The 24,346-nt window shown below is 39.8% G+C and overlaps 1 protein-coding gene across 5 annotated transcripts; it reads right to left on the bottom strand.

Annotated features, from left to right (window-relative positions):
* Window positions 1-1,680: 1,680 nt before the first annotated feature.
* On the bottom strand, window positions 1,681-23,962 carry LOC139107125 (myelin regulatory factor-like protein). 5 transcript variants are annotated; one of them, XM_070664451.1, is made up of 18 exons: window positions 23,537-23,962; window positions 10,748-10,841; window positions 7,402-7,632; window positions 7,045-7,136; window positions 6,660-6,967; window positions 6,282-6,545; window positions 5,941-6,119; window positions 5,643-5,847; window positions 5,418-5,576; window positions 4,979-5,305; window positions 4,639-4,898; window positions 4,213-4,560; window positions 3,893-4,064; window positions 3,708-3,783; window positions 3,466-3,581; window positions 3,132-3,385; window positions 2,826-3,033; window positions 1,681-2,696 (listed from the first exon to the last, which is right to left on the bottom strand). In XM_070664451.1, exons 1-18 carry the CDS (start codon window positions 23,583-23,585, stop codon window positions 2,619-2,621), a joined length of 3,420 nt encoding a protein of 1,139 aa, XP_070520552.1. In that variant the 5' UTR covers window positions 23,586-23,962; the 3' UTR covers window positions 1,681-2,618. The 5 variants fall into 5 exon arrangements, with proteins under 5 accessions (XP_070520552.1, XP_070520551.1, XP_070520550.1 ...); XM_070664450.1 differs by lacking the exon at window positions 23,537-23,962 and adding an exon at window positions 13,674-13,855 and having other exon boundaries at window positions 3,466-3,578; XM_070664449.1 differs by lacking the exon at window positions 23,537-23,962 and adding an exon at window positions 13,674-13,854.
* Between the last annotated feature and the right edge of the window lie 384 nt (window positions 23,963-24,346).

Below are 24,346 nucleotides of genomic sequence, written 5' to 3'. Positions count from 1 at the left end.
GCTGTAACATAAAGAGGAAAATATTAATGTAGATATGCTAGTTAGTTCGTAAGTTTAACAAAAAAAAAGTAAGTTTTTTTTTTAATTTAATTTAAAAAATTAATATTCACCTAAAAGTTGCTCCGCCGATGCAGGATGCTCGTCCCGAGCCTGCTCCTCCTCTCAGATGGGACGTGACGAGCCATCCTTCCGCGCACAAGTCACTCGCGAATGCACTCCCGTAAAAAAATAATTGTAAAAAAAACGCCCGAAAACTGCGAAACTCCCGACACGACCGACGAACCGGCTGCGGTTCGTATAATCACATATCGGCGTGCGGCAGTATTTCTCTAGCAGTACGCAGTAGTTGTCGAGTAATCCTTTCGCGCACTGGACACTCGCGAGATAGTCCACGATACTCCCGACCGTCTCAAATCCTCGAATTCGACACGAGAAACGGGCTACGACGCACGGATGCCTCGACGTTTTCGTTTCGAACTCGCACCGGGTGCTCGCCGTGACCTCTAGTAGTACGCAATAGAACGAGTCACGTAAGCTTGTTGCGAGCTCACGATCAGGCAATCGATGGAGCGCTGTGATTGGTCGGCGCGCTAGAGAAAACTTTCCACTAGCAAACCAGACGCTGCGTGCGCGCAATGTTTCAATTAAATGTTCATTTTTTCTATTAAAATTCTGTATCAAGTGTATCAAGTAAAAAATACATACATTCGTATAATAGTTTTTTGCTGAAAATTATCAAATGTAAAACAGCTTTCTTTAAGAAAAAAATTTAATAAATAAGAAATAACGCATACGCATTTTGTAGTGTCTAGTAAAATAATGAAAATAATAAATTACAATGTAATTATGAATATAAATTTATTATTCGCAGAATGCGCAAGTGAGAACTTAAAAATATTTTTACTTATGTATGAGATATTTCTTATTGCTATACATGATTTTATATAATACATCTATATCTATACTTTATAATAATATAGCTGCACAAATTGTAAAATACAAATATTGTAATAGAACAGCTTACATTAAAATTAATATATAATAATGATGTCCAGGTAAAGAATAAAAGAAAAGTTTAAAATACAGCAATACATGTAAACTGGAACTCACAGATTCTCACGTCATGTGATAATAATCTTTTCTATATCTTATCAACTTGCTTTCTTTATCATGCGCAAAGGTGTTGTAACATTTATATACCCTGTAAGATAATTAGCTAAAAGAATAAATTTAAAAAAAAATTACATATGCTTACGTAACAATATAATTTAAATTAATAAATTAAATTTGCAGATATTTAGCATTTTGTAGCAATACTATACTAATTTGTTATATTACCATTAAATGTATATTACTGTACAATTAAGTGTAATTATATATTACACAATTAATGATACATAATAATCATTTAAATTCCAATTTTTCTACAATACATATTGCAAGTTTGTGTACTGAGCTCTGAGTATATATATATATGTATAGTACAGATAATCAATCGATGAATTATCAAATTTTTCTATAAATTTTGCCTTTCGCTATACAGTATACATGTGGACGGGAAGAATGTTCATTATATATATCTATATACTTTTGGAAATTGCTCATGATACTTTTGAGAATACGTACGAATTAATTTTAATAATTAATAAAGTACACGTGTAGTATATAATAATCTGTAAATGCTTCCTAATAATTTTTCTTTTATTTAGATTATTATTGTGTAAATGTTTATCATTTTTAACACAAGTGTGGCAAAATATGTGCGTGTAAATAACTATCATTAACCATTTACTGTACAACATTTTTAGGAACTCGCACAATTCTATAATATTGTTTAGTATAAACAAATAGTATAGCAATTAAAAATGTTAAAACGTTCAGTTACTTCGATGATATCCATTACTGTGAAAAAGATATATTCAAATTAAAAATAATTTATTAAAAATTAACGATAAATTATCTTCTTAATTCAATAACAATATTATATAACAAATTCCAATATTAAATATTCAATGTTGTTTGTACATAATCATGAAATAAAATTATATTAATGTGCAGGTATGACTATTTACAATCTAAACTCTATAATGCTTTCTCTTTAATACAATATTGTAATAAACTTATTTAATTGCACAGATATCTAAAATGCTGTTAAAAATTAATAATTTCATACGTCACGTTTTATACAATGAGTTACCTGTAAATCAGTATCAGTATAAAAATTAAAACTTGACTTACGTAAAAGGTATGTGTTAGAAATAATAGTATGTGACTAAGATAATTTTGTGCGCGCGTGTGTGTTGTGTGTGTGTATCTATGTATATATACATATATTTGCTTCTGCGTGTCTGTATACCTACCTACCTTATTATCTAAAATTTTCTGCACAATAATGATACGTGTTATATTAACTATAGGTGTAAAGTTTAAATTAGTAAATAATCTATTATATATGCGATGATATACGTATAAAATTCAAGAGTACCGTGAACTATGAAAGCAAAAGACGAGTTACAAAGGCACAAAGGCTTTATATATAATAGAGAATTCTAACTTTTGTTAGACAATTAGAAACTTATAAAGTTTCTTATAAAGTGTGCTGTACAAGAAGGTAATATTCATTGTTCTTCGCAGTCTCGATAAAAGTACAATGTAAATTCCAAATAATCGACGTCATGCTTACTTTTGCAAATATTCTGTAAGAAATAATACGATAATTAAATCATAATCTCTTGTTAAAATAAAAACTGCAGGTAAAAAAATTTCTAAAGTAAATATTTTACGAAGAATATTTTATAAATTATTGTCTCCATTGAAATAATTACCTCTTGAGGTTGCATCATAGGTATTCGAAACTTCAAAGTTTTCCTAAGATAATGAGCGACATCCAGAGGAAAAGATTGATCACCAGGTTGATTATTACTTTCAACGTACTGAGATTGTTGCTGCATGGTATAACTCCAACCACATACCATTGTTTCGTCCATACCATACGGACATTGTTGCACAATTTGCCAATACCACGGCATACCGCTATAAAGAAAAATCATGATTACGACATAATATATCAGAAACTGAATATATATATTCACGAAATGTATATGGATAAAACTAAAAATACAAAAACTTACACAAAATGTAATGTTAAATGCGTATCTGGCATGTGTTTTGACAAAGGTACGATGCAACTAATATTGTTAGGTGTATCTGGCGACGATGGAGAACAATATCTTTGATCCAACGATGTATTGAAGTTTTTTGCTACTACAAATAATTGTGGTCTAGGTTCTGGTGGCAATGATCCTGCAGCGTTGCTCGCGACTTCTCCCCAATCTCCACCACCTGTTTCTCGCCTTGCCCGTTTATGCAAATATTTGTAATTTGTCTGCAAAATATACACTTAATTATATATTTGTCTTCTTTATAAACTATCAGATATGAAAATTTCTGAAAAGAAATCTATACCTCTTTCACAAGAGTCTGAGTGTTAGGATCGGATGGACTAATACCATTTTGGAAACCCTTACTTAATTTTCGTTTTTCTTCATGTGGCATACTTAATGGCTGTTCTAAATGGTCTGCTAAAAATAATAAAATAAAAATAACATAGAATTAAATTTTTTTTTAATAATAAAACGTCATAGATCGCTACAAGTATAAATAATTAGCATGTATACATTAATAAATTTAGAGTATAAGAAACTTACAAATAGACTTCTTCTCTGGTGGATGATCAGGTTGAGGATCTTCTAACTGATGAATTTCAGCAGTACAACAATATATCTAAAATGTTATATTTATTTCGTATTATTACAAATGTATTTTTCTTGTATGTGCAATTAAATAAACATCTGGCGTAACATTAAAATAATATGAATAATTTATTAAATACCTGACAAGGACTTTCGAGTTCAGTAAAATGTGCGGGACATTCTTCAGGTCTTCCTAAAGGAATTGGACCTTTATTAGCAGAAGAATCTATATCTGAGCTTTGATCGTTCTCGTCCACATTACTAGGAACAGCGCCTGCACCATTTCTACTAAGCCAATTCCCCGGAAATTCACTAAAATGTATATATAATTAATATAATATTTGTAACAAGCTTACGATAATATCATTATAAAAAAAAATTTTGTAATATACAAATTTGTAAAAAAAAAAAGTTATATCGTAGTATTATTATTTAAAAAAATTTGTTTTATTTCACTGACTTATTTTTTTCATGTTTAGGTTGAGGGCCCGGATGACTCATTGGATACCACGTTATTTCCTGAGAGTACAGTTGTTGCTTCGTGTGTGGAGGAGGTGTGGTAAGGGAATTACTTTTAACAGATAATCCTCCGTCTAATTCCCTCGTGTAAGATCCTTGTTTAGTATAGAAAGGAGATAATGTGCTATGTAATAAAGAATTATATCGATGTTCATAATTCGAAGTGGTGGACATTGCTGGAGGATGAGCAGGACCAATAGCCAACATTCCGTTGCTCGCCATAGCAGACCATTCAACGCTACTGCGTTTTTGATATTCTAAGAAATATAATGTTGCCATTGCAACTAAGCTGAAAGATGTATAATTAAATTATAATTAAACGTTAAAAAAAGATCGGATTAAAATAAAAAGAAAGTTAAAAAATTACCAAAATGCCATGATGAGTATAAGTATAACAATAATAATTTGAATAAATTTATTACTGCAGAGAAGTTCTTCTTCTCTTTCGAACCTTTTTGTCTTTCCGTGCAACGATGATTTATTATTAATAGATGATGAATATTTATTGCCTGATATACTAGATACTGTGCTAATAGAACTCTTTAAACTATCCCCCCTTTTCAATTTCGCTAATCGCTTATTTATTCTTTCTAGTTGGTCTATTCTCGTTTCTAGACTGTCTGTCACCTACGATAAATTAATTAAAATTAAGTAAAAGATTAAATTCTACATAAAATGTCGTATGAAAATTTATATAAAACTTTTACCTTGCATAATTCCTTGACTGCGCCGACATTCTCCATAAATATTCTCTCTTTATTTACCACTAAGAAGTTTTCAATTCTCTGACCATTCGGCAGAACTATATCACCTGCCGGTAGCACCGCTTCCGGTAGAATTTGTTGAACCTCTTGCGCTATGACGCCAGTATCTTCTTGTTTGATATCTAAACCCGAATGCTGCGCGAATTCCGGAGCATATCGATAACGAACAACACGTAGTTGTTGTACGTTTCGTAATTGTTCGCGCGTATCAACTTCTTGAACGCTTTGTTTCGCTCTTACATCGCTGGGTTGAACGATGTGACCGGTCACCTACGTAATAAATTTAACGTTACATTAATGTGCACATACACGATCCAATGTTACGTCCAATTAAATGTTTAATAATATAATAATACGTAATTAAAAAAAAAAAGTTGCGTACCTTCATATTACCATGTACAACAAGAGCTTCGTCTGGTCTATCGGTATTAATTCCAACTCTACCAGCATGATATACGCTATCTGGAGCTGCTCCTCTCTGCCATCCACCTTCAGCACCCACGCCAGTACCTTCTGATTCAAACTGTCCTGGATTACTCGCCTATAATGTAACGCATCAAAATTAAACTTTGGTTTAAAAATAATTTCATCATTAATTTTTACATACTCTGACAATTATACGTTCTGACGCATGAGCCACCACTTGATAACTGGCTTGATCTGCAGTATGAGCGTGCAATCCGACAACCAAATGAAAATACCTCTGGTCCGGATTCGGTTTTCCTTTCTTACGCATATTATTGCTTGTAGTTTCGCTAAAGTGCAAGCGGCCGACCGTGACTTTCGTTACACGTTCGGCACCTAATTCGAGTCTGTAATATGACATTAGTGGCCTGATTCAATTGTATCTATTTTTATCTAATTTATATCAAAGATTTATGTATTTCATCGATGTGTTAACTTACGTTACGGGATGAAATGGTTTTTTGCTTCTATCGCTTTGACTCTGTTCGACTCTGATCGTTTGCGATGGAGATTCTACTTTGACTCCGTAGAAATGTAATTGAAAACCGCTGATCTTCTTTAGCCCTTCGCCAGTCCTAACAAATACGGCCTCCCCTTGAAGCTGCGCGTGACATGTTATCTAAAGATACAATAGTTTTAAAAAATTATTAATTAAATAAAAATTTATATATAACTTTAATTAAAATTAAATTAAAATTCAAGAAAAAAAAAAAAAAAAGAGTGTTTTTAAGTATGCGATATACTTTGTTCTATTTTTACTTATCGCACATCACTTTTTTACCTGAAAATGATTCTTCTTTTGACATACAAACGCATCGTCCGAATTACTAAAATTAAATCCTTTGTCGGCGTCCACTCTGTAATGCGGCACCGGTAGTTCTTTGAGATTGTGATCGCAAAGAACGTGCCAAGATGTTTGTTGGAAAGGATGAAATCGAATACATTGATAACTGGCGTCGATGTAACTGCTGTCAGCGACTTCGTCGTTATCCAATACCGCGCTGCTACTGCTGCAGCTGTGTTCCACAGTGCCCAATTCGGGTTCCTGGGAAAAAAACAATCGTAAATAATCTAATCTAACAAGCCAAAGTAAAATAAAATAAAAAAAAAAAAAAAAAAAGAAGAGCGATCAAAATAACGAATAAAACGCAAAAGCAACCTGTTTGACATGAATAAGCCCATCTTGGCTGAGCTTCCTCTTTTTCGGTGCGGATTGTAGGGGTGAGTACAGCGTGTTAATACCAGCTGAATTATGTTCGTGCGACAACGGCACCAAAGGTGGTCCTATTTGATTTTGGGCCGGAAGATTCGATGCTCCCGACGTAAGATGGGACGTTAGAACCGGCGTTAACAATAGAGGATCCGTTGTCGTCGCAGGTAACGCTCTCGGAGAGGGTGGTAGCAAATTAGCAGGATACTGATTGTTTTGATGATGTAATAATATCTCTTGCAGAGCTGCCTTTTGATCTGTAATTATATTTGTATGAAATTGCACATTCAAACTTTCATGTAAAACGTTCTACTACGAAAGTACGTGAACTTACGTGGGGAATGCACGTGTTGAGTATCATTATGTCCTGGTGGTGAATACGGCGGCTCGCTTCCGCTGTCCGGTGGACTTTCCGGTAAAGCGTGTCTGAAATAATTGCGATATTCTATAACTTTTGTTTCCCCTGCGTTTACTTCGATAAATGCACAGCTTAAAATGTCTTAAAAGTCGAAATTGAAGAGCCAGTAATTCGTCAAGTTTAATTTCTTATTTTGCGGCTGATACACCGAAAGCTAAGCGTCACACCTATTAATTAATTTTTTGTTTTTTTTTTAGAAAAATCTTCGTTCCTTCTTCGACCCTTTCATCGTAGCGCTTATCATCAACCTTGGTTCGTAGAAGTTGGACTTACGGGTGGACGTACGCCTGCGGATCTTTGTAACCGCCGTTGTTGGGTACCGTCGTAGTACCGGAAGCGCATGCTATCGAAACTGGATGAGCCTGCGTCATCTGTGGCGAAGGTAATCGCGGTGGTGGCTGCTGTTGGGCAACCGGCTGCTGCGATGTGGGTGCCTCGATTCGGCCACCGTGGGACACCGTTCCACCAGCATTTTCGTTATGGGCAAGAGTATCCGCGAAATATCTAAACGCAGAAATTCACGATCTTTCATCCGACGTCTCGCAATATTACTTCGTTTATTTCTTCTTGCCGCGGTGCGCTTAGAATAGCATTTGGCATTTAGAAGTATCTGATATAAGGATGCAGAAGACATTTCGATGGAGATCGGCGATACGTACGCGCTACATTGACAGTCTCCTTTTTTTTTTCTTTTTTTTTTTCCTTTTTTTTTTTCCTTTATTGATCGTAAGAGAGCTGTGCACACCGAGACCGCGGTTGCACGTTAAATTTGCAAAACATGAGATATCGTTATCGTCTGAATCGCAGTTCGATATACGGCGGTAAATAATGCTTTGCATTCCGCGTCTACGTATTAAGTTTTCTCAACTTGCGGAATTCGCGAGAATTGCACGGCGCTATCAGCGCTATTATGCAGCTCTTGTCGATAGAAAAAAGAAAAAAAAAGAGAAAAATTCACATTGATGATCCGCGTCTATGAATTTTCCACGAATTCTCGATGAAAAGGCAATCAGGAACACTCGTTCGATAACCGTTCGCGATGTCTGTCGACCACGTTAAAAAGAGTCATGCAAAATACCTGTTCCGTTTCATTACATAAGCTTGTCGTAATTATATTGTCAATTGAATGGAAATTACTGATTCTTTAAATATAAATTATGATCCTTATCATTGTCTTCTCTGTTATTTTTTTAAGTACAGCTTTGTATCGCGATGCTCCGCGCGTTTATTTCACATTGTTCCATAATCAATACAACTGAGAAAAAAAGAAAAAAAAAAAAAAAAAGAAGACGAGCACTTCTGATTTATCTTCTCTTTCTCCGATCTACGAATTTCGTATAAAATAATTTCGCGTTCGCGTCGCTCCAACTATAAATTTTCTTATCTGTCCAACTAATGCATTTTTTAAATAACATATCTATTGCGTATATTGATCACGATGCATGCACGTGTATATGCACATCGAAATACAAAATCACACGAATAATAAACTGCCTGGGCAATTAAAAAAAAAAAAAAATTGTATACACATATTCAAGATAAAAATATCTGCATTTAGAAAAATGGGAAAAGTGACAGAAAAGTATCATAAAAAAAATTAATATTTCGCATTATAAGACCGACGGTTCTGATAAAGATTTAATACTGTTGGATAAACGGCTTGCGTATCATCCAGAAGAAAATAAAAATGTTTCTTTCTTTCTTTTTTTTTTCCTCGGTTGATCCGAGTCATTGTGCGACGAGCACCGGGAGCCTTTTAATGGAAGACGAGTGCTGGAAGTCGAATTAGTAGGGTTAACGCAGTGTGCTGTGATTCCATCAATTCCGTTCCGTCTGCCTCTGTCATTATATCATTACACCTCTGCGGTTGTTATCTGCGTGAATATCTGTCTGCGGGGACCGCGGCCTGCACGTACGCGCCCGTACGATCGTGTGCGTATAAAGAATGGCTGGATGCGTTTCCTGGTGTACGCGATTACGTCAATACGCGCGGGTCAGGTCTGGAATAAGACACTTTCATGCCCGAAGCCCGGCCGCGAGATGCTGAAATCATTCGAGAGCTTGCGGATCCAAGCGCGTTCTCGCTCGCCCGCCGAGCCGAGAGCTCGGCGACGCTTCGATTCTCCGCTTGTGAAATTTTTCAGCCGCGCGAACAAAAGTGACATTTTGCAGCGGCGCTAACAAATCGATTTATCATCACGATCCCAAGTCTGACGTAACAGACGGATACGATTCTATTGCAATTAATAATGCATGCGATCTCGCGGCTGGTTCGCGATCGAACGAACGAGAGCGTTTTCTGTTTTCTGAAATACGCGATTGACTGAGCGACGCAATCGCGAGTGTCTATTTAGCAGACGCTGAGATTTGTAACGTTATTAATACGTTATTGGCAGGTCAAAGTAACGAACTGAGAATTTATTTTTTAAGCTTCGTTGTAATTCTGAAAAGATCGCTTTATTTAATTGATAATTTTATAAGCCTCCCCCCGAAACGTGTTTACTTTTCGCGTCGATAAGAATTCACGCGACGGTCGCATCTCAAGCTTTCATAGACTGCTCTTACGTTTCTCTAGTTAAGTTGAATTTATCACGAATATTCCCTCTTATCGTTTACGCAAATCATTTCACGCGAATCATTTCACACATTTCTATCGGCGATAAAACAGAGAGCTGGGGAAAAAGACGCGTTTAGTTGTTATCTTTTTCGTTTTGTTTTACGTTTTGTAGAATGTGCTTTAAAAGCGTGGAGCTACATAAATATGTCGCGGAGCGTGTGAGTTAATAAAACATAAATGTTGTCAAAAGTAAACCATTCCTATGATAATCGTCGCTCTGTAGTGGCAGAGTAGCCTGGATACATGGTGTCGAGATGGAGCAATTTAGAAATTTAGCCTGATACATCGTGCCGTTCGCAGGAAACGCGTGCTCGTGCCGCTGGACAAAAGCGTATTATCTGAATTCGTTAATTATCATAATTTGAGAAGGCGCCTGTACGATACAAGCACGTATTATCCTCGCAGAACTTATCATTTTGTATTTTATGCACTCTTGGAACGTTTTACAACGATAATTTTCGAGAGCTTGCAGAAAATTCAGAATATTAAAAAAAATGAAAAATAAAGAAAAAAACAAATAAATAAAAAGCGCTATTAAATTTTAATGCGATTTATGTAACGCGCGAACAGTGCGAAGGTGGCTCGTCGCACATAAGTAAAAAGATTCATTAGTACCGATTCTAATCTAACGAATAGGTTTATCAACGTAAATTGATAAATTGGTATTCGGCATTCTGGGAAACAACAATTCGAGTATTGCGTTCATTGCGCTGGGCACACGCATTACGCACGTGTGACGAACACGCGCGATGTAGGCGTTAACCATGGCTTCCAACAAATGTGGTTAAACTTCATCACCAGATTGAACGCTTTGACGTTCAGGATCAAGTTTCTCATTTAATCATTTTTCTTTCCTTTTTTCTCTTTTTCTTTTTTTCTTTTAATTCTTTTTTTTTTTTCTGAAGCCAGCTTAACACGCGCGATAAAACAGATATGACGGACATGAAAATGACAGTGATACAAACAGAAAACAAAAACGAAGTTAATAATCTTTAAACTTACGTCGCAGGTTGTTCGCTATCGCTGTTGATGAAGTCTTCCAACTGCGAAAAATCCAAGGCTTCGTTGTCTATCCCCCCGACGAAATCACCGCGACCTAGAAAAATGATAAGAAACTTTATATTAACCATTTCAATGCTGCAAAAAAAAAAAAAAAATTATATAGATACGTGTATTCAAATGTATATGTTCTAATAAAAATCCATATTCCGTGACAAAGAAGTTCAAACAACAACACTGTCCTTACGAGTAATATCATCATTTTTGATCACAGCTGATCAAATGATAAGAGCCCATCCGTTTTAATATAACATATTGATGCTACAGTTCTATACAGGATGTAATTACACGAATATCACGCATACAAAACTTGCTATGCGCCTGTTTCGAACGCGCACGTACGCGCGCGCGCGCGAACGTCCGCTATTCTCATTTATTGCGTCACAAGTTGCAAGAGCTCGTGTGAGAGATGCATCTATGTGGGAAAGAGATTTCAAGTAAGAAACAATGCAATTTTATCGTTCCCGATAGTTTTTAGCGAGGGAGAAAGTTGATTTATTGAATAGACACGAACAAATTTCATGGATGATTGCGACTCGAAGATGAGGACGCAGTCGAATGAACAAAATGTCAATGAGTAGGGGAAAAATAGTCGCGGCGGATTTCTTGCAATGGGTTCTTTTTTTAAATTCCACGTTAAAATGCCCGTTTTTAGGCACAATCGCTGGAAATAATTTTTCAAATTTACGCGGATTCTCTCACGGCGATAAATCGCGCACGAGGAAGAAAGGCCAGATATTTTAGGCAACGTTTCGAAAATCTGAAAATACGCGAAACCCTCACGTAGGGCATCATCTGCCTGATCGACATCGATACTCTCGATTCTGTTTTGAAATGTAGAAACGTGGTCATGTACTTGATATACATATACTTAAGCGATTAGGACTACAAGCAAAGCGTTGTAATACGTTACTTCCGGTCAAACATTCATAAACGTTTAAGCGTTGGGAGTCGGAGAGTAAAGACACTTTTCAAGTGAATAACAAGATGTAACGTCGCATTGTATTGTCTCACCAAAAATTCTTTGAAGCAGTAAAGTCATCATAAATCGTCGTATTATTCGTCGTTATTACCGAGAATGCAGCTTTACAGAAATATTCTATTTTTTTCTACTACGAATTAATTAATAAATCGACATATAAATATTACAAGTTAATATTAATTGATAAAAAGAATAAAAAAAAAAATAACGTTTTCCTCGCAATTAAAAAAAAGTTTTTTTAATCAAACTTCTACTTATTTAAAAAGAATAATTTTCGAGCATTTCTTCCTTTTTTTCTTTTTTGCTATTAGCCGCAATAAAAGTTTGCATTTTGAAATAATCACGCAAATAAAGTCTAGAATGTGCATGGCGTCTAGCGTTTTACGGAAAAAGCTGGAGGGGTGATTTAGAAGGGTGGATGAGTCCGTTGCCAGCCAACCCTTTATCAAGATATCGACCAAACACCGCCCCCGTGAGCGTGGTTGGTCGTTTAAGCCTGAATATCATTACGCCAGATATGCACCGTACGCGTAGTTATAAGTTATCGAAAACCGTCGGCATATGCAAATTAAAATAATATTATTTCATGCAATATGAATTTTATCTTTTAAAAATATAATATAAAACGTTTGAGCTTCTATAAAATGCATATCGCTTCATTACCACTGGATATTAGAAACGCGCTAAAAATACGTCGGAATAAAATACCCATTTTATTCATAAATAAATGAGAATTAATTCGCATCAACGCGAAGAAATGTAACTTTCACTGAACGTAATTATATACATCTTTCCTCGTCGTGTAATGCATAGGAATGCTAATTCCAGTACGAAGCGGGCCTCCGATCGCGGAAAACAATCGTGAAATAATCGTGGCTACTCCAATCGAGCCTCGAATGATGTAAAAAGGCTTATGTGTAAAGATGTATGTGGGTTTTCGACCTCTCTGTCTATCGGCTGACGACCACTTTCTCCGGCAAAGCAAATAGAAATGCATCGCCGGCCGTGACTCGTTTATGAAAATTGGCCGGCTTTCATCCTTAGCAACATAATACAGATGAATATAGAAATGTTTATAATCTCGACCCGCGGTAATTCGCACGGCGATCGAAAACAATACCAATACGCTTATATTACTACGCAATTCGTGGTATCCCTGCGACACGTGTATCGCCGGGATCGCATAAACGCTTAAATGAAGGAAGTTAATCGAAACCCAGTTGTCGATTTCCTGGCACCCTTGTTGATCGCAGGGTTGATGCCAGCTGCCGTATCGTGTGCGCAGGGTAAATCCGGCGGAGGTTCCACCTGAGGTCTTAATGATTAGCAGGGTGCAGCATTCTTTTCCGTGGCTATTAAGAGGTTTTTCGAAAAGGGGGGTCCGAATAAGTTGCGGACAGGTGTTAAACTGCTGTTTACGATTACGAGCATGTGGATATTTGTCGCGCAACTTAAGCGAAAACTAGGCTCTTAGTTGAAAGTACCATTATAATGTTTAATTAATATGATCAAACGAATAAATTTTGATGAAGTTAGGATGTAGAATCATCCTCTCGAGTTGAAAATTTTTAATTAAAAAATTGTATTTTTTTATTTATTGTGGAGTTATTCGAAACCCGCGCGTTTTATAGTATAAAGCTGAGTTTCGAAAATAAAAAAGCAGAAAAAATCTATATGTTGCTTATAAACCTATATAAAATCGAGGACAATTAAAAAAAATTTAAGTTATCTTCTAATATCTTATAATAAAAATACTATAATCTATTTCCAAGACGAGTCAAGGAAATAAAAAGTGCGTAATAAATATCGTGCCTATGCTAAAAAAAAATGTAAAATATAAAAAGAACACTCGGTTATTTCACAAATTATCCATTAATGTTCGATTACCTGCCATGTTAAGCAATCGACGAGCGTTAACTTGATTGATAATATTAGCATCTTCGTGATGATCATTCGAATGATTTCGTCCATTTTGATCATTAGGTTGATGCTGAAGTGCCCACGAAAATTCCATGGCGAAAGTATTCAAATAAATCAGTATCACTCTCGAGAAATTGTCTGATGCGTAAGACCGAAATGACACTTCATTGCTACATAATTAATACTGCAAAAAAAAAAAAGAAAATAAAAAAAAATGAATAAACTTACGACGTTTAATTTACGAAATAAATTCCACTTCGCTTGTATACTTTTCGTTCAGGTGTTGCACGAATCTTTTACGTAGCACTTCATACTTTTTCGTCCGTAAAAAAAAAAATAAAAAAAAATTATACGACGGATTATTCGCTTATCACAAATTCGCGATAATGAACGACGACGGAATGGATTAACGAACGTTGTTGGATACAATCGTAATTAATGTAGCGTCAAACGTATCTTTTCCTCCCTTCGAGTCACTCGTAGCTCTGCTTTTCTAGTTGAGTAAACGAAATACAGTAGTCCACGATAGTTGACGTCTTAATCGCGAGTCTCCTCCATCGGAGGGCTCCAATACCTCCACCATGTTCCGAGTAGAGGGGATTTCCTCTTTGGTTGGAGGGCGGTGCTTACTTCGAACTGAAAGGGGTGGTTACACGCAACCCCTTTCTTCGATACGTACCCATCATATATAAAACGTCATGATATGAACTCGAAGATTAATGTTTTCTTATAAAATGTAATTAACGTCATCCTTTTCATACGTATAGTATAAATTTAAATGTGACCGAGAATTGATATTTGAATCACGTTCCCATCAATCTACACACAACTCGAAGCTTGCACATTATCTATAGATATGTTCCCTTAATTTTTGTGTAACTACAAAATATAACATACATCGATAAACTGGTTTTTCTTCTTTTTTTCTTTTTTTTTTCTATTTTTTTCACGATACGCGATGAATGGCAACGCTATCACCGTTATACAAACACAAGTCTGAATATCACGATCGTTTAGCGATGGTACAAAAAATGCATCAGTCCTACGTACGAAACATTAAACAATTAAAGTAAGCCTCGTAGGGGCAATTATTCTATCAGAATTGTTTCGGCAAACACCTGCTGTTTGCAGCACGCCCGTCACTTCTACACCGAGCGAGAGAGCGTGAATCCATTTCTCGTCGCGTGCGTAAATGTTCACGGGTGCGTGTAATCGGCATCACGCATTAAGTGCCCGGGCCGCGTTGTGCTATATGAACCCTCCGTTTATATTGCGATTAACATGACTGGGACCGGGTACACCAAGCGAGCATTTCCCAGGCTCGGTTTTGGTGCCCAGCGTGCTGGCTCGGAAAAAGGGCGACCGATGGTGGCAGACCGATAATATGTTAATGTTTGCTGCAGGTTAAACGGCCGTTTACTTATTCATCCGCTGCCCCCGGACCCTATGTTTACTCTCTGCCATTTCTCGTTTGCGATCCAAGACCAATTGCCTTCGATTTTTTTATATCCCTCGGTTCGACGAGCTAGCCTCACGGGACGGTTTTTCCCCCGCACAAAGACGATTTGTTGCAGCGCAACTTTTAAAGTTATGCACGGTATGCGGCGTGTGTATCACCTGCGAGCGTTGCGCTGTGATATGTAGAACGAGAGTGATCGGCCAGTTACGGTGTCGCTAACGATTAATTAGTCTTGGCTTATATGTAGTATACAGAATTGCAATGTGAATAACTCCTAGTGTCGCAAGGAGGTAAAAAAAAAAAAAATTAATGCGACAATCTGTGACATTGTTACCAAGTACAACTCGCTTGCACAATAAATACGTATTCCTTTTACCGTTAAAAAAAAATTAATAGCTACTACGATTCTTACTATTTAATTTACGTCACTTGGAGATACGAGCTTTTTCCTTTATGTGAAAATACGCTTCTGTAATTTTATCACGTCATCTCGTAGCGATGTTACAGAAACCTGCGAGGTCGTGCCAGACAACGTTTCATTATGACTTACAGAGTTGATGGAATTTGCATACAACCAGTATTGTTGGTTCTTCGTACGGATTCAATTGTTCACCTCGTCATTAGATTTTTATCAAGATTACAAATAATATAGCAATTTTTTTTTTGCGGTATTACGATTTATCGGAAGGTTAAAAAAAATACTCGCATCCTTAGACGCGTTGTCGCCGAAGGTGTTTAAATTAAAAGCAAGTAATAATGCACTTTACGTCGCCGGTGGTATAATTCTAGAAGCCGCGAGTTGTGCCGTTAGATGAATTCTTCATATTCTGTTACTCGCTGAATGCACGTAATTATTATTAATTAAACTGCGTCCGCACAAGGCGCAAGTTTTGCGCGCGCAATTATCATGGTCCGATTCAGGCAGGTATGGAGTAATTAACCGATGTAATGTGTCAAAATGATTTATAATACACGAGCACACGAAACGCCGACGACAAAAAAATAAATAAGAGGAGAAGAAACGCGGAAACTTTCTTTTTTTTTCAGTGGTGCCTTTAAACGATTATTCGGCTCACCTGATTTACGGTAAAATCGTCGGGCGTCGATATCGCTGTAGTTAAGCGTCTTCGCGATTATCAGAGATATCTGTACTACACGCGTGGATAAAAGCCATGATTTCTGAAGCACTAGTTACTCTCACGGCTCGCGTACTCGCCTATCGGTTCAAGGAGAATCGCGAAGGATAGTAAAAGTATGCGGCTGATGCTCCAGCGATCTAAACTGGCCTGAAACGCTTCGCCTCGCCGCCATTTGAATCTTTATAATTAACACCTACGAGTCTCTCATCGATTTCCTTCTTCGTTCCGCGTAAACAAGGCTTCAGCGCGCTAAAAGCGCTCTCAGCGTTTTATTTTTTAATTCGACGGAGCCCGTTAATGAATTAAAATTGTAATTAAAATATAAATTGTAAATAGAAATTAAATCATACAGATATCAAGAAATTTCTCGTTGAATAAAGCAGACCTAATTATATTTTTATTTTCGAGAAGCGTAGACGGTAACACCTGATCCGATAACGATTGTTTTCGAACGGCTACTTGATGCATACGTTCCGCATAAGTTCGCAGTCAGCCATTGATTTGATACTCCGCCGCGGCGATGCGAATTATCTAAAGTTTCACTTTAAATTTGTACAGTGAATTGTTACGTTAGCCACACCTATACCTTTCACCTGACACGTTAGCTTTGCGCGAATGAACGAAACTTGCGCGATTACACCCCGATACTCACTCGATCGCTTTCAGAGATTCGCGAATTACAAAGTGGCGATGCGACGTATTCCGAAGCCTCGAAGAACTCCTCCTCCCCTCGGTCGAATTAACAAATCGTTACTGAATCAAGTAAGTATCGTATTCCCGTTATTGTATAAATTTTTTTTTTATCGCGCGGCTTGAGAGAAAAAAAATTAATCTAATATTTATTATCACCGCGACGTACGATTTGCGTTCGAAATTTCTCGCGTGTGCTCGTGCATTTAACCCAAACGCCTGACCTCATCCACACATCGCTCATCCGTGACACGTTCGCCTACGAACGCAAATGTTATTGCTAAAGCAATAAATATGGTAATGCGTCCAACGTAGGCGTACGTACGTGTGTACATATCTGCGGAATAAAACACGCATGTCCAAGCGTTTAGATCGCCTAGAAGACTATTGGCTCGCGCGCGAGTGTACGTATATATGCGATATATATACGTATATTTGTAAATCGGCCTGTATCGCGGGGAGAGGAGGGCCGTGGACTGAGAACGGGGACGAGCGAGAAAAGTTAGCGTGACTCGGGCGGAAGACACGACATCGGGACATCAGCGGAAAACAGCCGGGGCCATGTTTCTCCCGTAATAGCCACGTTCCACGGTTTCCTACCTCGTCGTGATCGCGAGCATGTTGAACCGCGTCTCATTGTATGTCACTGATATCCGAACCCGTGGCGTATCGTTTTGTTACCGTGTAATAGTCTCCTTGGAGAATTCGCGAGCCTCGTCGCCGGAATCGATAAACTCGTTGGAATTTTTCCGTGCGATCGTAGACGCAAGACCCTCCAACCGCCCCGCGACAAAATGTCGAATGGGAGAAAAAAAAAAATATATATATATGTATCTAAAATAAAATGAAAAAAATTGGCCATGCCGCTTTTTAATGTCGCCACGGATAGTCGGCACCTTGTTTTCTTCGAGCGTAACGCGTTACACGACAGATATGTACGTCGAAACGTGCACCGAATAATTCAATTAAGTATTCATAATCTTCATCGCGCGGTGCGGAAAGAAAAGTCGCTTGATTCCCACAGTGATACGCCCCCTGAACTTTAGCTCATGGAATTCATCGGCTTTCACTAGTTGCGCCACTTTACAATGATACAAATATAAACGTTTTGATCGCAATTGACAATCGAATTTAATCCGAAAACTGCAGGCTCTTAACGAGATAATTTTTAGAAATTCCCGAACCTTTATTTCACGGGTAAACTTAATTTTCTAAATACTTCTAAGTTTCCCTCTTTTTTAAGAAATAGTTGGAAATTAATTTTAAAAATTGCGCGTACGAAATATCTGCCGATAAAAAAATAAATGTCAGAAAAGTATAACAAAAAGCAGACCGACTATTGCGAAAAACTATCTTAATGATTCAGATACTTTTCTCATTACTTGAATGATGCAGCGTTTAAAGGTCATTTTCGAGTAGAATTAAAAGGAAAAAGTTGCGAGTAGAAAGGATTACTTCCTCTAATGTTTTTTCTTCTTTTCTTTTTCTTTTTTTGTTCCTTTTTTTTTTTCCTTTTTTTATATAATCGGCTCGTTCTACATAGAACGTTTATACTTTGAATGAACGCGTCGGCAACGACGGCCCGTAAGTCGCAAAGTAGTTCATACATCCTCTCTCTTGCATTATAAACAATCTCCCATGAAAATCTAGAGCAGCCGGTAAAGTCCGCGGTGAGAGAAAGAGAGGGAATGCCTGAACGCATGCAGCGAGGCTCATTACACGTTACAAATGAAGACATCGCTGCGATTTGGGCTTACAACAGGTTAAACCGATCAATTTAACGAATATTTGACGAGGCTACAATTAACGATACCGGTTGCAAATAACAAAAAGCCGATATGAATTTGATGACTTAGAATCTGCTCTCAATTAAATAAAGGCGAGTGTTTGAGATCGTTAATTATTAGAAAACTATCGTTACGCAACTCTTAATTTACGAATTCTCGAAAAGGAATCTCGTGGAAATATAATTTGTCGGAATTATTAGTTTCTTCTTTTTTTTTTTTTTTCGTTAATTGCCGTAATTTTATGCTCGACAAAACTTTCAGCGATCGGATTCAACTTTCGCTTTTGGTGACAGCGCGATGCAAAAAGTGTATAATATCGGCAACAACTATTGCGGAAAATCGTTAAAATAGTACTCTTATTCGAGTCGGCGCAAGAAAGTACGAGGCAAGTTCGGTAAGAAGTCGAATTCAGGATAAAGATGAATAATATACTAATATTCACGGTACCATTAATCGCGTCGACAGCATTATTATTAACAAGAGAATTATTAATAATACCTGACAATAGTCGTATGTTATACGTACGCATTCTCGCTTCGTAATATCCGAAGAAAATGTATTCGAGTGATCGCGATTCGTGAGGTCTACCAGAATCAAAGGGTCTTGCCATCGATTAAACAAATCGCCCCATTATGCACGTGCCTATGTTTACGATGTTCGCGATATGTTTACTTCCCCTTTTAAAAAACCGCAATGTACGGCGTGGCTTGTACATTTTACGATCATCGTGCAGACATAACGCACGAGTACGTAATATTGCAACGTTTTTTTATTTATTTTTTTTTTATTTTTATTTTTATCAACGGTCGTTCTACTTGACACGAATTAATTAAATCTAAATAAATTCCATATAAATTTTCTTTATAAAAAGATTTGCATTATTAAAAGCCTCGTTTAAAGAGCGAAAAGAAAAGCGTGCATTTTCAGTTTGCTTTTAATTTTTTGTAATTAAAAAAAAAAAAGAAAAAGAAAAGCGCTCGCCGCTCAATTTAAATTCAACGTAGAATAATACGCCGAAAATGTTCTAAAAGATATTCATCTGACTTGCGAAGATCGCGGGGGTTGTACGACGCTTTGATAACACAGTACGCTTTAACAAAGACGAGAATAAAGTTTAGCCTTCTCCTGCTCGATGTTACGAGGAAAGCCCGCGCATGCTCGAGCTTTTCGCGAAAGGCGGACCCGCGAAGCTTTTCATCGGCCAATGCGCTTTCGTGGGTGGCGTAGGAGGTTCCGCAGCTTGCGCGCTGGCTTTCCAGAACGGCCATGCTATGCGCGATAAAATCCCATAACTCATCCGCACGGTTTCGACTATCACCGATAAGGCCGCGGCGATCGAACTCGGGGTTTTCATTATCGTTTTATTCAGGCTCGTTGCGAGCGTTCCTAGTCCAAAATAAATTTTAGGTCGCGATCGATGGCGAGGACTGGCCGGGGCTGCGAAAGTCTCCTCGATACAATCGCGGGGAATTCTAATAAAAAGACCGCGAACAGAACTCGGCCCCGGCAAAAGCGAATCATCGCGGGAGAGCAATTATCTCCGCGAAAGCTTTTCGAAAAAAAAAAAAAATTGCATCGACGAACGGAGGGAAGCAGCGAGACTTTTCGCGGCAAAACGTCAGGAAAACCTTCGCGCGTTCGCCTCGCCGTGGCGCAAGTAAGTAGCAAGTAGTAAATTGGTTCTCCCGGCAACACACCGTTTGTTGCAATTTGCACCCGCTATTATTATATCGAGTGTAATAAGCCACAACTTATAAACCGCTCGTTACTATTTATAAACGGATCGGATGAAATTGGAGCACTGTCTCCATTGTTTCTCATTCCGGAGTTCTCTCTCCGAGATGCGGGTGCCGAAGTGGACGGGACCCCGCGGTGGACCCGGCTGCCCCGGTTTAGCAAAGCGCGAACAAACGAAATTACACGCCGCTCGATTAATATTAATGTTATAACGCCAGGCAGGCCGGAATTAATTATTTATCGCCGTATGACGGCACTTAATGCGCGCGTTTCGTCATAGGTTGCTCCGCCCGAGAAAGAAGGAAAAAAAAAAAGAATAAAAATAAAAAAAAGAAATAAAAAAAAAATATCGAGCGAAACGTTTCGAAACGGCGGGAATGAAATCACGCCGCCGTTCCACATCTTTCTACTAGTCAATGACGCGTTTTATCGCGCTGTGTGCGTACGAGCGAGCGCGTACTACGCACGAGAAACGCGATGCCGTTTAAATATCTCGTGCAGCGTCTGCGAAACCCCGTAACAGCCTCCACCCCGCTCTCGTAAACCCTCTCGGCGAACGGTGCATTAATCTCCATTCGCTCGAAGGATAAATATTCCTAGCCGTCAGGCGCGTATTATCGAAGAACGGGGAAAAAGTAGCGCGGGTCTGAATAAGAGATACGCTTTTTCGTTAATCAGCGTCGGAGTAGAGTAGGATAGATAACTCAAAAAGAAAACGCTTAGCGGCGGCGTATTGTTCGCCCGGGTATAGGTTACCGTGAATTATCAAGCCATTAATTCCAAATAAACGGAAAAGCACGTTCTCCACGCGACTTTCACTATCTGTCTACGGCAGCAGAGAGAACAGTGGAATTGTCGGCAACGGTCAGAGGATAACGTTTCGCGAGAGAAAAAGAATAAAATCTAAACGCGACGGAGGCTTATTAAATAAAAAAAAATAAAATAAATAAAAAACAGAGAGAGAGAAAAGAAAAAAAATTCAGAATAAAAGACTCATCTTCGAGGCGGTGTTCCGTCATCGACGACGTTTCACAGAAAACGTTTTTCTAATTCGAATGTATATTTTTATATGTGTTTTCCATCTCGGATAATTCTTTTCTTTGTGCATACGTAACTTGTCCACTCAAACGTGTCCGTAAGACTTGGCAAGTCGGCGCCGTTGACGCCAGGAGCTTCCTCGTACCGTTGACGAAAGGATCAACGAGATAACGACGCTTTGTTCCCGGCTCGAGCTCGCGCTGGATGAGAGGACGCGTTCATCTTGAAGATCGGAGGAGACATTACACTACAACCTCCGACCTACATAAGGAACGCTACGCGCCGCACTCGTTACAGGTGAATGCACTCGGCGTGGAACGGGCCGCTAAATCGCCAGCGCGCACGAAGAAAACGTAAATATACGCGAGAGGAAACGTACAGCGACGAAGGTCCTTCCTGCCCCACGAGAGTAATCTCCTGCTTTTTAATCTGTCTGTTTATTTTAGTATTCCGCTGATCGCGACGGTCGGCAAGGTCCACGGCGCGACTAAACGCATATCGTTCGGTGAAGGAAAAGAAAGAAAGAACGAACGGAGAAAAATAAGGAAGAAAAAAAAGAAAAAAAAAAAAAAAAAAAAACAGTTGAGGCGCGATTTCAGCGCGATGCATCAAACTAAGAAACGCGTAACAGGTATGCTGAAGGCGGTTTTTCCGCGAGTGGGGAGAGAGCCGCAGTCAAGGCAAAAGTAGGATAGACGTGTCCACGTAAGCGGGCATGACTCTCCTCTTTTAACCCTCCGGAGTCTCTCGCTGGACTAGTACTTTCGAATTGCGATTTCAGTTTCGTATCGGAAGCTATGGTTCAACGGGACTTTCCGGGGCTCGTCGGCACGTATCCTCGACGACGGCCGAGCCACCGGGAAGCGAGAAACGGCCGAGGAGGCTAAGCGCGAGAGGCCGACGGACCCAAAAACCCGGCCTGTTTTTTCGTCCGTCGCTCGGATGATTCTCGTCCGTGACGTCGCGTCTCTCTTCGACGTCCGTCGAGCGACGAAGACGGAGTGGCGTCGCACACAGGTGAGAATTATCTGCGTGTGAGTGGACGGTGGCTTAAGAGCCTTTCGAGATACGCAGGATGCGCCAAGTATCCGAGTACTTTAGTACGAGTCGAGAACTCGTTTCGCGATAACGAAGGATTTCGTGAGCGTATCGCGCGCGTTTACGCCTACAAATACCGATTTTTTTTCTGTCGGCGTTGCGCTTATCATCGGCCTTAAACTTCCAGTACGTGCGTCGTCCGTCAAACATTTTTTTTTTTTTTTTTTTTGAATACGAGAGAAGCAGATTTTCGACCTTAGATATCGAGACGGAGAAATACGAATCTGAGGGAACCGATCTTCAGGGCTTTTACGTAAAGTCGAGAGGATCTATCAAGTGGAGCGACCTGGCATCCTGGCAGCACCGATCGGCTCTCGAGCTTCCTCTCCCACTCGTGAAGCTCCTGCCCGACGATGCGCCGCGTGTTTCGCACGGAAATTCCGCGAATTCGACTCGTGCGTCGGCGGATCGACGACGTTCGCTCGCACATCGAGGAGTAAAAAAACGATGCCCAGCTAAGGCCAGTTTTAAGGTCGTCGCTGAGCTGTCTAAGGGGAATCGTACAGCGGCCCGCAGGCCGGGATGGAAGAAAAAAAAAAAAGAAATACACGCGACATGCGACGTAACGGTATCGGTGTCGAATTCGCGACATTCCAGCACGGCCGCTGTCATCGTGGAACGACGCTTTTGATCCGCGCCTACTATTACGAGCGGAGTCGCGTTTAGAAGGATCTAGTACCGTTACGCGACACGCTCGAAAACGAGAAAACGCCGCGCGAGAGAGCCTACCGTCGCTTCGATCGCGCGAGCGCACGCTCTACGACGATGGGCGAGAGGCAGCAAAAGCTGACGGCGCCGTTCTGCCCCGCGGTGCGACGCTTTCGCAAAACCGTAAAACCGCCCGAGGAGAGGCGAAGAGAGGGCAGGAGGAGAAGGACTCACCGAGAATCGCCTGGAGGGTCTGCTCGTCCCCGTCTCCGATGACATCCATGCCGTCGATGATAGTCGTAGCCCGTAGCCGCTCTCTCGGAGCAGATCAGCGGACCCCATTCCGCGACGTTTGCGCCGCGACGAGGCCTCGCACCGTCGCGACGTTCCGCATAGCCGCTGTCGCTGTCGCCGCCGCCACCGCCGCCGCCGTCGTCGTCGTCGCCGACCTGATCCTGCGCCAATTCGCTTCCTCCTCTCCCTCTTCCGGGCAAAATACCTCGCACGAAAACTCCGTAGGCGCGCTCTCGCCTCGCTTCGCACGCACTACTTCCTTCCTCGGGAATACCGCGCGGGGCGGATCGAACCACCGACTTACGGGCACCGATGCGCGTTAGCGGCAGGTTGTCATCGCGCGTCGAATATACCGTATACGCGGATCGGTTTTCGCGGGTCTCGTCGAATGAACGCGCACTAGCGCAGACGCGCACGTTCCGCTCTTGCTCGCGACGCACGCGTAAGCGCGAATAACGACGGCGACGAGATCACGAAGTTGCACCGTCGTCGCCGCCACCCGCCAGTACGGAGCTATTCCGCGAGTCGCTCGAGTCGCGGTAATCCCGTGTCGCGAACTAACGCGAGATCGGAGAGCCTCCCTCCGCGCACGCTGTATGGCAGGTATAGCGTTTGCCGCGCCGACGGCGGCTACCGTTCGTCGCGTTAAAGTAGTGTGCGTCGAGTCTCACACGAAGCGCGCGCGTAGGTGTGTGTGGAGCACTGGTCACAGGGGTCTGAGGGGAAAGGAAGGCGATCTACACTACTCCC

Source organism: Cardiocondyla obscurior, linkage group LG12, assembly GCF_019399895.1.
Source record: "Cardiocondyla obscurior isolate alpha-2009 linkage group LG12, Cobs3.1, whole genome shotgun sequence".
In the NCBI taxonomy this organism is placed as follows: domain Eukaryota; kingdom Metazoa; phylum Arthropoda; class Insecta; order Hymenoptera; family Formicidae; genus Cardiocondyla; species Cardiocondyla obscurior.
This window is presented reverse-complemented; position numbering and strand designations above follow the sequence as displayed.

Coding starts and splice junctions, on each gene's coding strand:
- LOC139107125 (XM_070664449.1), bottom strand. CDS start 13,800: ATGGAATTTTCGTGGGCACTTCAGCATCAACCTAATGATCAAAATGGA. Junction 5,306..5,417: donor TTGTACATGGTAATATGAAG/GTACGCAACTTT, acceptor TTTATTACGTAG/GTGACCGGTCACATCGTTCA. Junction 4,561..4,638: donor ATACTCATCATGGCATTTTG/GTAATTTTTTAA, acceptor TACATCTTTCAG/CTTAGTTGCAATGGCAACAT.